Below are 18192 nucleotides of genomic sequence, written 5' to 3'. Positions count from 1 at the left end.
AAAGAATTGTAATAAATTAGTGAGATATGATTTTCCTTTTTTGAATCTGTGCTGATTAGGCCCCATCATATTGTGATTTTTACAGATGTTTTCTTTGTTCTAGTTTTAGTTGTCGTTTTAAACCAATTTTTCAGTTACAGATGCAAGGTTTACTTGTACTGTGTATCAGATTGCCACCATTCCTTAAAAACCTATATATATTTTTTTAAAATTATAGCACTTGCAGTGTCCTGCATTTTCAGTCTTTTATTTTGTTTGGTAAATTTCTGGGAAAATTTAAAGTTCATTACAGAAATTAAAAAATGGGTGAAGATCAGTGCAAAAATTAACTCAAGTTTTCTGGGTAAATTTCAGAGTTAAGATTGGGATGAGAGGACAGAAAAAAGTAACCAGTAGAGGAACATCAGGGTATTGTAGTAAGAACAGTTTAGTGCTTTGGCTTATTTTGTGAACTAAACATTGTCAGTACATGCACGCATGTGTGTGTCTGTATCTTTCCAACATTGCCTTACTTTAACAGTGTAAATTAGGAAGTTTTAAACAAATTTATTAACAAAAACATATCAAGCTAATATATCAACGTATCTGGAACATAACAAAAACATACCAACATATCTGGAATAGTGGCTGCTTTAAGTGAGGGATTTCATATTTTTGCTAGCAGCTCAGCCACTTCATTCTTAAGCTCCTTCAGAGTGTTGGATGTATGCCATCTGGATTGGTGACTTATTGCTTTATAAACTGTATTAGCACTACTTCTTCTGACATCTCCTTTGCGGATAGTACCTCATCTTTATTACCACAAAAGACCCGGTCTGAATTATGTGTCTCCCCAACATCATCTTCTATGGTGAAGACTGACGCAAAAAATGATTTAGCGTCCCAGCAATGTCTACACTTCCTTAGAGAGAGTAAAATACATGTCTCCTTTTCCTAATACTGTATTTATCTCCAACACTTTGTACAGACACATCATTTGAATTAAAAAATCTATGCAAAACAACTTCTAATTGGAATATTCCAATTCAGTCACAGTTCTAATTAACATGTATTTACACTGTGTTATATTAATGCTACTAATGTGGCTCTTTTTTTGCAGGTGTATGGTAGGAGGTAAAATTGCAGTGTGCTCTTTGGACAGTGTGATATGTATGACATAAAATTCAATATTATAAATCATGTAAATCATTGTAGGTCTGTTTAGAACACGTCTTTCATCTGTTGTGTAATGGACTGATTGATGATGCCTACCGGAACCTGTCCCTGGCAGAAGGCTGGAGGTATGGAGAACAAACAGCTGCTCATGATAAAGAAATGAAACTCATTCAGGCTTATAAGGGATTGCTGGACTACTATAACTGGTCTGAAAAGAGAAAAGCCATGTTAGAGCTTGGTGAGTACCAGGAGCTGTTTAGCTCTGTCATTCTCACAAGTCACCATGGTTTGCTGATGATCCTTCAAGGAGGAAACATTGGTGGTAAAAGCTTGCATTCGGTCTGATCACTTACAGCACAGAGAGCTTATAAAGTTCTGATGCATACATTTTATTTTATTTTTTTAAAAGCTTTAATTAATTGGATATGCAAAGTCTCCTCCAAAAGAATTGTTCTTAGCGGAGAACAAGCTCCTGGCTACCTTCTCAGTAAGAAAAATCTAAACATCTGGGTGGAATTTTCTGCTTACTTCATGATAAACTTGATCTGATTGAGGCTGGGTTTATAGTGGTAAGTGCCTTGGTTTCCTGAGAAATCATCTTGATGTTACCACTGTGGGAGTGGAGATCAGCTGAGATATAGGAAGTAACAGTCCTCACATTTAAATGAAGAAGGGGCCCTTGTTCTCAACAAGAAACCCTTAACTATGTAATTTCTTTCTCATGTTTTTCATGCCATATAATTGTGGGAGGAGGTGGAAAGTAACACTGGAATATTGTTTGACGTTTGTTTAAAAAGTCATTTGTTGTATCTGTGTGCTGTGAAACTTCTACAAGAAGGCATATTTATTATAAATCAAGATAAAATAAAGGTAGATGAAAATCCCCAGCACAGGATCCTGATCACTTAAAAATGTTATTTGAATCCTTTATTCCTCTTAGGGTCAGGAACTGAGAGTTTTATTTGAATGAAAATTATAAGTACTACCATAAAATATTTTCTGCACAAGGGTATGTCTACATAGCAACATTATTTTGAAATAACTAGTGTTATTTCAGAATAACTTAGTCCATGTCTACACCGCAGGTAGTTCTTTTGAATTAATGTCTAAATACTTTCAAGCTGAAGGACTTCGTACTCTGACTCCTGTAACCCTCATTGTACGAGGAGTAAGGGAAGTTGGAGGAAGAGTGCTCTATTTCAAAATAAGTGCTTTGTAGACACTCCCAATTTTGAAATAAGCTATGCAATTGATGTAGCTCAATTTGCATAACTTATTTCGAGTTAAGCCTTGTGTAGACATACCCAAGAGAAACAATACCATTTATTTTAGATTTTTATGGCTAGATATTAAAAAGTCACTTACCCAAAGCTCTGACTACCCTTGAATATATTCCAAAACGTGTGCGTGTGTGTAAAAGATGGAAATTCCATCGACTACTCGACAAGTCAGTTAACTGTTACTTAACATCTATTCATTTGTCCTCATTTTTTAGCTTGCACTGAGCTTTATTCTCTTAGGTTAAGATGCTGTCTTTGAAGTTGGATTAAAAGTGTTGGCTTTTTTTTCTGTAAAGGCCACCATGGCTTGAATCCTAACTTTGTGAGACTACCACTTATGTACATTTAAAAAAAATCTTTTGGCAGATGATGATGATCTTGCACAGTTTGTTGAACAGGAAATGCACAGTTTCTTTCGGCAGGCAGCGGTAAATTTCAAGGAGATAATTAAAATACCTGGCGTATGGGACCCTTTTGTAAAGTGTTATGTGGAGGTAAGGACACTTCTTTGCAAATATTACTCAAATGCTCATTTGTCTTATCTTAAACAGAGTGGTTTGATCAAAGTGAAATATTTTCTGATGTTTGATTACTTGCAGTTAAGGTATAGTTAGGAAAGTGATTTTCTGAAATGCTGCCTTTTAAAACAATATATGTAATGTTTTCATGTCACATCTGCTTACAATCCTGATGAAAGGAAGCTTTTATTCTTGCAAGACCATCATAATTATGAGAATACAAGCAGGAGTCTACTAGTATAATCACTGGGTAAACTGGAGATGTTTTTGTTACTTGTGATGGTGCCAGTATTAGAGCATGGCTTGATTGTTCAGATATCAGATTGTATTTGTTGTACAAATGGAACAATCCTCTTTTAATTATAAGATGATTATAGTTGGATCCTGAAGTCACAAAACAAATATGGAATCTCACAATTTGATTTTCTGATTATAACTGCTAAATCAACTAACTTTTAAAATTGAATTAAACTTAAAATAACTTTAAAACAGTTTAATTATTCTTGCACTGCTAATGGCACTTGGTTTTCTTTGATGCTAGCAAGCCTTTCAGGATTTTACCTTCTCCTGGGATTTGCTATGCTATTTTATTAAATTGACCACTGTCATGGAGAATCTTGTTCACTAAAAAGAAATACTGTGACAGCAAGTATTTACTATATAAATGTTTAATGTATTTTCCCTGTATTTAATGACTTTTAGGTATGAACATTTTCATATATAGTGGAAAGCGAATTACATATTAGAGCAGTATTATTAAGACACATTAGATTTAAATTGAAATCTATTAGCATTATTCATTACTAATCCAGAGGCATCTAGTATTGCTGGGCTTACTGTCCTGTGCACATATATATATATATATATATCAAGAATCTTTTGCCTCACACTATTACAGAAAAGCTTCACCCCATTTTTCCTTATTCTTGTTACTTGCAGTCCAATGCCTATTGAAATTAAGGGATTATTTCCTTTGACTCCAGTAGGATGCAGATCAGAATCTGTTTTCAGTAGCACACAGAGATCAAGGATAGAACTGGTCACTGGGAGAGCTAACATTTGTGTTTAGAGAGGATCCCTCCAAGTTAAAGTTGGAGAACATTATTACAGGTTGTAGGGGGTAGGGAAAGTATGAGGAATCTGGTTGTGCAGTTACAGTGAGCCCTCGCTACTTCGCGGTTCGACCATCGCGGATTCACGACTTCGCGGACTTTTTTCATTACATTATGTATATACGTGAATCCGCGATAGTCGAACCGCGAAGTAGCGAGGGCTCGCTGTATACATGTTAAATATACATGTCCCTACTTCGCGGATTTTCAACTATCGCGGTCGGGTTTGGAACCTATCTACCACGATAAACGAGGGTTCACTGTACTCCTGTCTGATCTGTAGAGGATTTAATTCTTCAGGGTTGTCAAACAAAGACCTCTCAGAAACACTAAAATGGATTGTGTAGCGAAAGGCTCCTTTCCATCTTAGTAGTAAGTGATTTACAGGATTATCATCACAGTATAGTTTGTGACCATCTAAAACTAGTTGTGATATTTCTGATCTCTGTTACGCTATCAGGCTCTAACAGTGTGCTTACATTTTCTTCTTCACAGCTATTGGAATTCTATGAGGATTATGATGAAGTCCGGCAGGTGTTAAGCGAGTATGCTTACAATTCGAAGTTTCCTTCCAATCCCAATGCTCATGTTTATTTGTATCAGTTCCTAAAAAGACAGGGTGAATCAAAGAAGACACGGATAGCTGTGCTCAAGGTATAAGATTTCGACTATTTTGATATATTGTTTTTATGACTAGTTTTACAGAATATAAATTAATTAAATTGAAAAATAGATTTTCAAAAGTCTATTTCTGCTTTATCAGCAGTTACAGATTTTGTCCAAAATTTTTAACATATTTGGACAGAAGAGAAACCAAATTCTATCCTCAGACTATTGCAAGTCTTCTGATACCACATAGAAAATGGTGCAAATGTTTGGAAAAACAATTCTTAAATGTTTCCTCCTTGATATTTTATTTGGTATCTCATTCTATGGCCCCGTAAGTTATATTTGTGTCTAACTGAAATATCAGGAAACTTCTGGATAATTCTATTCCAGGGTAGGAGATGATGTTGTTGCATTTAATCTGTGTTATAGTTATGGTCTGCTTTTTCTGTTTTTCTGCTTTTTCCGTAAAAAGCATTTGGGCACTTAAGTAAGCCGTATGGTGGATTGAGAATTTCTCCCACTATTTCTCCTTTTTTAGGAGTATTTGTGTTTACCGTATGACAATATCATAAATGTTTCTCTGAGATTAACTATTCAAATTATTTCTGAATAGTAGAGTACCTGCCATTTTAAACTAAGGATGTAAAATCCCATTTAATTGGCTAACCAGTTAAAATATTGTTTAACCAGTTAACTGATTAAGGGGGGCGGGGATTGAGTAGTGCTAGAACACCTTCCTCCCCCACCTCAGGCAGGGGCTGCACCAGCTGGGATGCTGGAGCAGCCTCTGTCTGCTGCGGGCCAGGATGCCCCACAGGCGAAGGGTGCTTTGGTGTCCTGGTTTGAGTACACCGGTGTGCGGTAAGCCTCCTGCGTGGCTGGAGCAGCTCCCTATTTGCTACAGACGAGGAGCTGCTCCAGCCCCATTGGTTAACCTTAACTGGTAAGCCTCACCATTTGAGGATGAGGCTTACCAGTTAACCCTTCGCATTCCTTTTGTGAGCACAGAGAGCTGTTGGAGAAAGAAATTCTCTATCACTAACATTGATCTGTCTTGTAATTTAACAAAGGTTGTCAAAAAAGGAGGCAGGGGCATTGTATCTGTGTTTGCAAGGCATTTGAGGGTGAAAAATAGGTATCTGTATGCAGACAGACAAGAAGGGTTGATGGGAAATACTGAGCACAATATATTAAATATGTACCCATTCTTTTCCCTTTGTCTCTATCCTTTTCAGATTCTCACACAGTGGAGATGTGTACACTGTGGCTGGTGGTATAATTTCCAGCTCAGGGAGACGTATGTACTCTAGCTTTGATCCTGTAGCTGTGGCAACATGCATGCAGCTCAGATTAACTGCCCGAGTACATATCTGGATTCTGGATGTGATTATTCTCAATTAGCTAGCATAAATTGCTGTTCGTGCTAGGGCAGCTACACTGCAATTTTTAGTGTGCTAGCTAGCTCATTCAAAGCTAGCATGTGTATAACTGCTCAAGTTAGGAATTATATCTTCAGCTGCAGTATAAAACATGTCCCTGATGCAGCAAAACACCTAAGCAGGTGCTTACCTATATATGAGTGTAAGGGATTTGCGGAATCATAATCTTAATCTCTGAAATCTTCTGGTTTTTAAGCATCATCCACTTGTTTAATTTCTGTCTTGTTCTATTTGATTGTGTTCAATGAATCATGCAGATAACTCAGTAAGTTTCATATTGTAGCCTGCAGCACATGAGGATTCTTGGCTAGCTTGTTCTATTCCTATGTATAGTGTGTGCATGCTGTGGCTGCAAAGTAGAATTTATCCAGTCATTTTGGTAAGTTATATTTTGCCATCTGAGGTAAACTGATCATAAAGGAAGTGGGATGCTTATGTTAGTGACAGGACATCAACGTGAAGATTCAAACTTGGGATTGATAAGAGTGCAGAGCAAATTAACATCTGCTGTCTGTCTTTCACACATGTCTAAATTCAGATCTCTCAGTTCAGTCTTGATCATTTGTGGGACTGATTTTCAATTTTATATGTTAATGGTTTCTTATTAGTTCAGAAAAGATGTTGATGTAGCTTTAAATAGACTTGCATACAACAAATTGTTCTACTTTTATCTTTAAATTTAATTTACTAAAGAAAAAATGGTGTTTGCTTTGTTTCTGCACAGAGATTTCAGTTGGATTTTCAGACATTTTCTGTGAACCATAGAACTAAGCTAGAGTAAAACTTCCTATTCTTGATGGTTATTGGTAGTTATACTCCTCTCCATACTAAGCTAATTTAGCTCCCTTTGGGTAATTCTGAATTGATTTGCCTTGGCTTCCCAAACTGTAGTAGGTTTTTTTGCTTACCATGTTTATAATCTTTTTAGCCACATGGTGGCACCAAAACACTTTACTGTGCATGTTCTAACATTGCTTCCTAAGTTTTTTAACTCAAATGTAGAGTCACCAAATATTCCTGCATTTTACAAAATTCCATATTTCCAGTATTATAACTTTCATCTCACCCAGGATTTTGGGATGAACTAAACAATAGTTCTGCAAATTAATCTCTTACTATAAATTAGACTCAAAGCAAAAAATTACATTTAGATATCCTGTGGTAGAACACAACGATGAATTTTATCACTTTTTGTCACAATTTTTCTAAAGTAAAAACTTATTAACTGTATGGTAATTAAGAAAGCTCTCTTCCCGTTCAGTGTTAATTTGTAATATTGTAAAGCCAATCTTGTGTATATTATTACTTATAGGCTGTGTCTACACTGGCCTTTATTCCGGAAAATCAGCTGCTTTTCCGGAATAACTTGCCAGCTGTCTACACTGGCCCCTTGAATTTCCGGAAAAGCACTGACGATCTACTGTAAAATTGTCAATGTTTTTCCGGAAAAACTATGCTGCTCCAGTTCGGGCAAAAGTCCTTTTCCGGAAAACTGTTCCGGAAAAGGGCCAGTGTAGACAGCACAGTAGTGTTTTCCGCAAAAAAGCCCCAATCGCGAAAATGACGATCGGGGCGTTTTTGCGGAAAAGCGCGTCTACATTGGCACGGATGCTTTTCCAGAAAAGCATCCTTCCAACGTAGACGTGCTTTTTCCGGAAATACTTATAACGGAAAACTGTTCCGTTTTAAGCATTTCCGGAAAACGGTGCCAGTGTAGACGTAGCTATATTGTTTGAAAATGGGAAGAGCACTTTAAGAGTCCTATAAATGTTTATGCAGTGGGAAAAACATAGTATTTATAAGGTACATGCCTAACATTATAAATCGTGGGGTTTAATGTTTTTTAAAAGCCAATATCTTAATCTTTTGAGATGGACAAAATAAGCACAGAGTATACAATTCTGACCCCATTGTAAATAGTAGAAAAACTCCATAAATTCACTCAGATTAAGTGACTTATCCCAGGGTCCATAGTCATTGACTGATTAGGGAGTAGAAACCTAATGGCATATTAGGGTACATTGGGAGGAGCATTTCCAGCAGATTTAGGTAAGTGATTATTCTACTTTATTTGATGCTGGTGAGGCCACATCTGGAGTATTGCATCCAATTCTGGGGCCCCCACTAAAGAAAGAATGTGGACGCATAGGAGAGGGTCCAGCGGAGGGTAACCAAAATGATTAGGGGCTGGAGCACATGACCTATGAGGAGAGGCTGAGGGATTTGGTCTTATTTAGTCTGCAGAAGAGTGAGGGGGGATTTGATAGCAGCCTTTAACTAACTGAAGGGAGGTTCCAAAGGGGCTGAAGAGATGCTGTTCTCAGTAGTGACAGATGGTAGAACAAGGAGCAATGGTCTCAAGTTACAGTGAGGGAAGTCTAGGTTGGATATTAGGAAAAGCTATTTCACTAGGGGGGTGGTGAAGTACTGGAATGGATTACCTAGGGAGGTGGTGGAATCTCCATCCCTAGAGGTTTTTAAGTCCCGATTTGACAAAGCCCTGTCTGGGATGATTTAGTTGGGGTTGGTCCTGCTTTGGGCAGGGGGCTTAACTCGATGACCTCCTGAGGTCTCTTCCATCCCTATGATTCTATGACACCTGGTGTCTCTTCCCAGTCTGTCATTTAACTATGAGGCTGTGTGGTCTAGTGATCACAATGCCTCTGTGAGGGAAATTATTTACAGATGCTTTTATAGCTAGGTAAAGTAAAGAGCTCAGTAGGATGAAGTTACTTGTCCAGAATGTCTCAATTAAGAATGGCCACTGTCTAGTTTTTGTTACACATTTTGAAGGTTATTTTTGTTCACCATGTGTTTGAGTTACTAAGATGATATAGTATTGGCTAAAAGTACCTAATGCGGGGAATACTGTTTATCACTGTACTTCAAGTCCTTGATATATTTCCATATGTTGCACTTTCTACTAAATAATGCATTTTTCAGTAGTCTATCAAATATCAGAAAAGTACAAGAAATGCTTTTTAAAGCTCACCATCTGGATAAATGGTTAAATAATCTAGTTCTCTCAGGCTGTTGCATTCCTTTTCTGGTCCTAGTTTACTCCATTTATTAAAATAAAACATTTTGCTTTTCTCTCTATTCTTTTCTGATTCCTGATTGGTTCCACTCCTTGTATTATTGGAGGTGGGGGGAAGGGCTTATTGTCACTGGCTAATAAAGAATCTTGTGGAACATCTGGCTGGGTTAGCAATAATGGAAAAGACTGTGCAGAGCTAGTATACTAAGGAAATCCTGGGGAAAGAGTGAAATTAATGTAAAAGAGGGATGTAAATGAACACTGTGAACTAAGTTGTGCCTACTTCTATGCAGATGAATAAAAGGGAAGGCAGGCACAAGGCACTCACTGTTTGGAGTTTCTAATACCACAGCTGGTGCTAGTTTACAAACCTTGTACATGTATATACACAGAATTCACTACAGAGGGGCATGGTGTGTGCCTTGTACCTGCCTTCCCTTTTATTCATCTGCATAAAAGTGAGAGAAAAGGGGACCATGGTCCAGAACTAGTGCACCACCAGCCAATGAAATTGGGTCCATTCAAGAAGAGTCCACACAGCACTTTGCTAAAGGATGTTTTGGATGCGGCCTCGGGCAGCTCCTGATACATTATGCCTCCATTGGGCACAATGCCTCAGTGAATTGCCTGCCACCAAGATACTGCATCTCCCAATCAAACAAAGTGTCTTAAAACTGCAGTCTAGTATTAATTGTTTGAGTTGTTCTATATGACAGAATTAAAGCACCAAATTGGTTAAGATTCTATAACAGAAATATTTTTTTCCAGATTTTGCATGAGCTTGTTCCTTCTCATGAATTAATGTTAGAATATAATGCCATGCTTCAAAAATCAAGTAAGTCTGTGAATACTTGTTCTTTTTCTTTAAGTTATTCTGATTACATGTTTCATAGAATGTCTGTTGGCTGCTTCTTGTTTAAAATAGTTTTAATGTATTAAAAAAGTATGGTGTAAGGAAGACAGGAGTCTAGAAGACAGTCATTGACAGATAGTTACAAGCCCCTGCAAATAAATGCTTGTCTAAATAAAATTGTACAGAGTGGCAGAGTCTGTAGGCAACACAGCCAAGATCTCAATATTGATTAGTTATTTTGGTTCCTCAATGTTCGTGTGCTCAATGTGTTATCTTAATGAAGCCTCTGACTTTTTTTCAGAGAGGATTGATGTACAGCACTCTCCCTGAACTCAGTACCTATTATTCATTAGATCCAAAACCAAAACTCTCATCTCTTCCAAATGGACCGTATCTGAAAATAATCTCCAGAATTGGCATAGCCCCCATCTCGATCTGCTTGTCACTTGCAATATAAGTCAGACTCTTCTCTTGAATTGATCCTCTGAATTGTATATTGTAACTAACTTGTATGCAATGTGATGAAGGTTCTTTAATTCCAAGATCATTTCTTCCCTGTCCCCCACCTCACTTGTCTTTCTGAAAATGTTCCCTGGGAGGTTGTAGTATCTTTTGTGTTACAAGTGCACATATGATATAAGCACAATTTTTCAGATACTTTTTTCTGCTCTGATAACTCAGTCTTGTTTTAAAAATCCAGACTTGGCTAGCATATTATTTCCAGTGAGGTGCCTGCTTTATCAAGACTGGGAACAAGATAAATACATAGATCCTTTCTGGTTCAAGTGAGCATTAAACTCCTGATCCCATATAGTTCTAAGCACCCTATCCAGCACTTAAATTAAAGAAAGTAGGACACATGGCAATGAGAATATACTGCTCTTTGCAGGGGGTGTGGCACAGCAAGCAGAAGTAAGCCTATAAAGTGAACTTCTGGTTCTATTGACGTTCAATACCCAAAATTCTCCTTGGCTTTTGAAACCAGGATTAGTGCTCAGTGTGTATGTCTGAGTGGAAAGATTGGCACTTCTAAGAGAGTGTGTGTGTGTGTGTGTGTGTGTGTGTAAGATTTGTTCATTATTGTATTTTACCGTATAGAGTTGTGAGTCATTGCACATGAGGAACAAACATAGATTCCTTGATAGATTAGTCTTCTGACATGCCACAAGTGAAATTTAAGACCTAGATTTATAAAACAGGTTTGACTATAAGAGAAAAGTATCATATATAATAAACAATAGTAAATGTTGCCTTGTTGGAATAGCATGGAGATCTGTGGGCTAACTCTGAGGGGATTTGTGAGTGAGTCAGGTTTTTTGTTTTTTTTTTTAAATCTTCTGGCTTGTGGAAACTTGGAACAAACCAGAAACAGTGTATTCAATCTGCAGGAAGGGGATTAGTCAGGAGCATCATTTTTGGGCTCTCAGGATTTGCTGACCAGAGGCAGCAGTCATGTTGTAAGACAGTCAGTTTAAGTATGAGTGAACTTGGTTCTTCTAGATGATTGCTCTTGCAATCAGTAGTCATTGAGCAGGATTACAAAGACAGAGCGCTGTTCTACTACAAGCTATCCTCCAAAAACTGAACAGCTGTCCTGGATTATAGATATACTCTGGTTTAAAATCACAAAGAGGGCATCATCGTGACCAGCAGAATGAAGGGGAAAACTAGATCTCGTTGCTGCTTGTTTTATGAATGAATGCAGGATTGTTCATTAACTTGACCTGTTTTAATTCCAGAAAAAAGAAAAAAACATAGACTGGGGCTGCAGGTTATTTTCACAGTCCTGGATTTTGCTGGGTGGAAGGAGCATGTAAAAGCTTGGAGCTGTTTAGCAAAACAGATTAAACAGATCCTGGAAAAGTAAGTATGGTACAGCTGCCATTGCCACACTAAGGGAATTAAACATTACAGTGTGTCAGTGTCTATGGAAACTAGGATATGTGCAGGTGCACTTTGATAGCAAGAAAATGGTTCTCTTGTATCCTTTCACAGGCTTGTTCTTTACTGAACAGAAGAGTAAACTCGCGAGTCCGGTAGTTGTTTACTGTCAGTGCCCAGCCAGCAGAGTGCCCTTTTAATAAAATGTCCATGGCACTCCGTAGTCCCAACCACTGCTTCTTTCAGTGGTAATACTACAGTGTTTGGTCTGCTACTGTTAGAATACTACAAGATCGAGAGATGTCATTATTACCCTTTATTCGGCTTTGGTGAGGCCACATCTGGAGTATTGTGTCCAGTTCTGGGCCCCCCACTACAAAAAGGATGTGGATGCATTGGAGAGGGTCCAGGGAGGGCAACCAAAATGATTAGGGGGCTGGAGCATATGACTTATGAGGAGAGGCTGAGGGACTTGGGTCTGTTTAGTCTGCAGAAGCGAAGAGTGAGGGGGGATTTGATAGCAGCCTTCAACTTCCTGAAAGGAGGTTCCAAAGAGGATGGAGAGAGGCTGTTCTCAGTAGTGGCAGATGGCAGAACAAGGAGCTATGGTCTTAAGTTGTGGTGGGAGAGGTCCGGGTTGGATATTAGGAAAAACTATTTCACTGGGAGGGTAGTGAAGCACTGAAATGGGTTACCTAGGGAAGTAGTGGAGTCTCCATCCTTAGAGTGTTTAAATCTCGGCTTGACAAAGCCCTGGCCGGGTTGATTTAGTTGGGATTGGTCCTGCCTAGAGCAGGGGGCTAGACTTGATGACCTTCTGAGGTCTCTTCCAGTTCTATGGTTCTATGATTTTATTTTAAAAAGGTGACCATTGCGTGAGTAGTGAGCTCCTGAGCCACCAGGAATTGATATAGTCTCTGGCCAGCACTGAATGGGGTTAACTGGAACTCCAAAAGAAACCATCTACAAGTAGCTCACCCTGGTTAGATGTTTATAGTGATGAGTAGATGTCAGAAAACTGCTGAATGAAGGTGTTCAGAGGTGTGATCCTGGAGGCTTCTCTACTCCCTGAAAGGCAAACTGCACCTGACCCATTCATAATTGCTAGCTATGTGTATCAGTGGTGCCCTTTAACATAGTATGTATGTTTTGTATGTAAAAGGTGCTCCAGGTTGTTTCTAGCTCCGCTTAAAACACTTTCTCAAATATTAAGCTCTGTGGGACCAGGATTATATCTTATGTAAAATACCTTGTAATGTAATGCTTTTTTACACATAGATCTGGTATTGAGTAAAAGTGTGTGAAAACAAGAGCGGCCCTAGACTAGCTGCCAGCAACTGGTGCCCTAGTGAACCGTGCAATTGGCACCCTCACCTCCAGACCCCTCAACAATATTGCACCACCATTTGGCGCCCCATTTAACTTGGCACCCTAGGCGACTGCCTATTTCGTCTATATGGACGGGCTGCCCCTGCTTGAAAAGCATGTAGGCCAACATTCAGTGATGTGATGCAGCCTTTATATAAATATCAACCACTGTTGCTAGTCTCATGGCTTGTCAATTAAGATATTTTCACTGTGGGTTAGGATGAGAATTTGACTTACTAAACCAGGGATATCTTGGTGGTGTTTCTGTTTAGTGAAATCTGTTCAGAAGGCCAGCCTTATCTGCAATCTTGTGTTCTGTGAGTCAACACCAGAGTATATCCAAATGAACTGGGATGACTTCTCACTTTTATTGAACAGTTACCTCCATAAAACAGCCAGTTTGTCAGTCTCTTAAATGGCTATTTTTAAGATGATTTTCTCAGTGCAGCACCTGGGACACATCCCTGGTGTCACTTCAGATTTACAGGCCCCTTTAAATGGAAACAATTTTACTATCCGATTTCTTGCTAATGTAATCATTGTACTAACCTAGCACATAAGCCTTTTTCTGTATAAAATTTAGTTCTTATTTCAAACCCTAATTAGTGCCAGAATGTAGACTTTAAATGAGATGGCACTGCATTCGGTAGTGTAACTCCTGCTTTTCAGCTGGCAGTGCTATTCAGGGAAAAAATGGTATGGATTGGACCTCACTGGTCTGGCACCCTTGGGACCTGACTGGTGGAATTCTGGACTCTCCCTGGGTCGGTCAGCAGACCTAGAGGAGTTCCCCTGCCCCCGGGCTACCACCTCCTGACTCCACCCGCCAGTCCCCACTGCCACAGCTCTGCTGCTCTCCAGGGTGGTGTGGCTACTGTGGCTCCAGAGCCTAAGGGTGCTGGAATTCTGCTATTCTGGGATGCCTTGGCTCCGCTGCCATGGCTCTCAGGCACGGGGACTGTCACAGCTCTAGAGTGCCGGAGCTGCTGTGGCTCAGGGGCTGCCAGGGCACCGCTCCCCAGGGTCACCGGGGCTGCTGGACTTTGTTGTCCCTGGCTGCTGCGACTTCCCGGATCCAGGGCCGCTAGGGCTCAGGGTGTTGGAACTTTGCTCCCCAGGGCCACCAGGGCTCTGCCATCACTTCTCTGCCCCAGAGATGCCGAGGCTCTGCTTCCTGGGGCTGCCAGGGCTGCCGTGGTTCCGCTGCTCCAGGGCTGTTGTGGCCAGCCCGTGGCCACCCAGCTCTCTGGTCCAGCAACAGCCGTGGCCCTGCCATATGTTGCCAGACCAAAGAATCTCAGACAAGAGAGGTTCAACCTGTAGTGAGCACGGCAGGGCTGTCAAATGTCTGGTGGACTGAGTATCACACACACTTTCCAGGTCCCTGCTATGAAATGTGCAAAATGTGCAGCACTCAGACCAATGCTTTGGTAATTTCCAGCTGTTACCTGCAAACTCTTTCCAGCTCTAGCAAACATCTTTACTGGATCATGGAGGAGTGGAACTCCAGAAAGGACTGGTGGCCAGCCTTCCACTTTAGTCACCATTTGGCTAAAATAAATTGGCAGGAAAATGAAAGTCTTGCTTGTGAAAAAGCATTCGTGGCTGGAATCTTGTTGGGAAAAGGTAATTTTAAATCATCTTTGCTCTGTAGAACAGATATATTGGCTAGTTCAAGCTTTAATGGCAGAGGATGTGTCTGGTGTGTGTTTTGAACCCCAAGATTTCAAGAAAGAGGTTGGCTTGATTCTGCAAGAGTGAATACAAGAAAGGCTCTAAAATGTTTGGTATTTGCCATTGAGGTGTAGTGTACCTTCCCCTTGTTGAATCCTTGGCAGTCAAAAGAAGAATGAACTAATAAACAGAATAAAATTAGGAGATTAGGAATACAAGGAAAAAATAGTTGCAGGTGGCACATTAGGCTTAGTACACCTGAAGTGGTCATTCCAGAAATACTGTGTGGAAGCTGCTTCCTGAGTGAGTGCTGGCTGTTAATAGATGTTGGAGGCACTATTCACTACTAACTAACTATTCTTATCTCAATAGATAAGGAAACCAAGGAAACTAAGCCTCTGAGTGTGGTGTGCCTAAAACTGTCTTTAGTTTAGCTGGGTGGTTGACTCTCAGAACAGATATGTGGTAACCATTAGGTTATCAGTAAGATCTCCAGTATAGAAAGATGTGGAGGCTTGAGAGATACTATCATGTCATGATTCAATAAACTTAGTGCTTGAATATAAGATATGCCTTTAGTGATTTTTTTTTTTGCTTAAATGTTGTGCATCCAAACTTGCTTATAAAGAGAATGATTTGATTTATAAGTCTTGATGCTGTAATGCATCAGTCCACTGTCTGTTGGACCAAGGCAAGCAGAGCTGTGTGAGGTGGATAGCTTGATGGCAGTTCATGGGGCACATGTGGGAGAAGTGGCATTGAAATAGGGAGATGGAGGTGAAATGGAGTGGAGCTCTCTTTGGGTGAATCACATGTGGCTCATCAGAGCACCACTCTAGTTTGCTTCACTAATCCTAGGTTCTTACAGTTCAAGGCCCACTTCTCCCCATCGTTCCTACAAATAGGCCTGTATTCCAGAGGGGCAGAGTCCTCATGTGGCTGTGAGGAGTTGCCAGCAGAATAAGCTCTTAATCAGAGTTCCAGGAAAATCCATGCTATCTGAAGGAGGATGACTAATGGAAAATGGCTGGTCCCTTGTGCCTACAACGCACTCTCACCATGGAAGTCTGGTGTAGAGGACCTTCTATGGATTCCTAAGGAGGGATACACAATGCCATGGGAGCAGCACCCCACCTTCTTCATTGCACCCCAGAGTGAGAGCTTCTCAGTAAAGTCCCTTTGCCCATCGTAGGAGATGATTTAGAAGGTAATCTGAAATTTGTCTGGTAGCTGGGATTTTCCAAGGAAAGGCAATGTCATTCATCCTTTAATGGATCAGCTTTTCCATTGCTAACATCTTCCAGATTTCTGAAAAACGATTTTTTTATTTTAAATATAAAGAGCCCACTTCCAACTACTGGCTGTTACCTGGTCAGTTAACTAATTCAGTTCCAGTTGTAGGGTGATTTTCTGGAAGCTCATTTAAGCTAAAGAAGTGACATGTACATGTTGAAGAGAGAATAGTTTTGCTAATGTTAGGACTTGTGTGTATATATAATTACTTTCTGGGCTAAATGAACTCTTTGTGCTCGTACGTTCTAATAGATCTGAAGGACGTTACAAAATTATACTTGCCAGAAAAAAAACAATGACATGTACAGTTACCTACACTCACTTGCCACTGTCTCTGAGAATGTGTGGGGGAGACTTTCTTGGTCTAAATATTATAACTGCTTATTTGGTAGTGGTAGTATACCTTATGCACAGACATCTTGTACTAGTGACTTCTATTAGAAATTTTTCTTTAAATTTTGTGTTCTTCAGTTTGTATCACAGTGTGGCTTATACTGTCATTTCATTTTTGTTTTAGATTGCAAATACTTCAGATATGTTTCACACCAAGGCCACAAAGCCAAGAAAGGAAGGTTTCAGACAATGAAGAAATTTGTGAAGAAACACAGCTCTTCTCATTTAAGAGCATCTGGTGTTTTGGATTCCTGCATCCACCTTTGATGTTTGAGAGGACTTTAAGGACCACTTATAAAAACTGCTAAATTATTTTCCCAGCATTTCTATGCGGCTTTTTTTCCAGGTTCTTGCTACTAAGAACGGTGAAAGTGGATTGTCAGCTCAGTGCTGGACTCAGCATATTGCTGATTGCAATCTTTGATTTGTATTCTTATTTATAATAAAAGGGAAGTAAATCCATTAGTAAGGGAATCTGTTTTCTTTAATATTTATTCCATATTTGTTTGTGTGAGATTTAATAAGCAGAGCTGACACTTCAGGACCATACATGGAAGTTATTTAGTAATTGTGGAGCCGTGTACCTATTGTTTACTGTTGTTGGGACATATCCTGCTCCTATTTTGACATTGCTTTAAATGGGAGCAAGTAAGGTCATGTTTCAAATCCAGTCAAATAGACCATGATATAAAATAGTTAATATTTGGCTGCAGCTAGAGATTTCAAGTCACTTGTTCCTGTATGGGAACTTTCCACCCTCTCACTTGCTTTGTTGCAAGAAAGGCAGACTGAAAAATACTTAAACAAGTAAACAAGACATGTTGCTAGTTGACACCATCTAGGGATTATCTTCTGTACTGAGAAATCCATGGAATCAATTACTCGGGGAAAAAAGTGTGTGGAGTGCCTGGGCTTAACTAAGTAGTTTATGGTTAGGGTTGGACATTTTTGTTCTTTAAATTTTTATAACTTCACCAGCTAATATCTATCTTTAAGCATTTTCTCCATTTTTATTTATTTACATTATCACAGTTGCAGGAAGTTTTGAGGTGGCGTGTCAGACAATATGAGGCAAGTCAGACAGACTATTTAATTACGGTAGACACAGATTTTAAAAGTTGAAGCTTTATTACCATGAAAATACAAATGGTCAAAATATACTAAGTAAGTATCCAAAAAGCAAATAGGTTTTCAAGTAACATTTTTCTTTCTTTGCCCATCTATAAGTTTCTGTGGAAACATCTGTGGAAACATCTATGGAAATATTTTTTCATTCATTATTACTACCCATTATTACATCATCTGTGGAAATATTTTTTCATCCATTTGTGTGTATGACTTTTACAAACATTTACTGATTAAAAATTGGATCCTACGAAACAAGGGATGTGAATGGGTAACTGGTTACCCGGTAAGCATTACTCCGAGTGGCTCCCCTCGTGGACAGGCTCCCACCTGCTACCCTGCGCAGCTGCCTTTATATCCGGCTGCTGGCCTTGCCACCAGAGACTATCGAATTATCGTGTAACTGCTAAGATTTTAATCGATATCTAACATCCCTAGTCCTGTTCATGAACAAG

At 39.4% G+C, this 18192-nt stretch overlaps 1 protein-coding gene across 2 annotated transcripts in view; it reads left to right on the top strand.

The window, feature by feature from the left end:
• TAF1A (TATA-box binding protein associated factor, RNA polymerase I subunit A) overlaps window positions 1-17086 on the top strand; it is a 29707-nt gene extending 12621 nt beyond the window's left edge. Inside the window, exons 5-11 of one of the 2 annotated variants that reach the window (XM_006115590.5) lie at window positions 1195-1393; window positions 2802-2929; window positions 4561-4719; window positions 9919-9985; window positions 11743-11866; window positions 14718-14878; window positions 16737-17086. In XM_006115590.5, coding sequence (XP_006115652.3) covers window positions 1195-1393; window positions 2802-2929; window positions 4561-4719; window positions 9919-9985; window positions 11743-11866; window positions 14718-14878; window positions 16737-16879 — 981 coding nt within the window. In that variant the 3' untranslated portion in view covers window positions 16880-17086. The remainder of the gene's footprint in view (window positions 1-1194; window positions 1394-2801; window positions 2930-4560; window positions 4720-9918; window positions 9986-11742; window positions 11867-14717; window positions 14879-16736) is intronic. The other variant, XM_006115591.5, reaches the window with a different exon arrangement.
• The last annotated feature ends 1106 nt before the right edge of the window (window positions 17087-18192 follow it).

Source organism: Pelodiscus sinensis, chromosome 3 (assembly GCF_052426305.1).
Source record: "Pelodiscus sinensis isolate ZL-2025 chromosome 3, ASM5242630v1, whole genome shotgun sequence".
NCBI classification, from domain to species: Eukaryota; Metazoa; Chordata; order Testudines; family Trionychidae; genus Pelodiscus; species Pelodiscus sinensis.
This window is presented reverse-complemented; position numbering and strand designations above follow the sequence as displayed.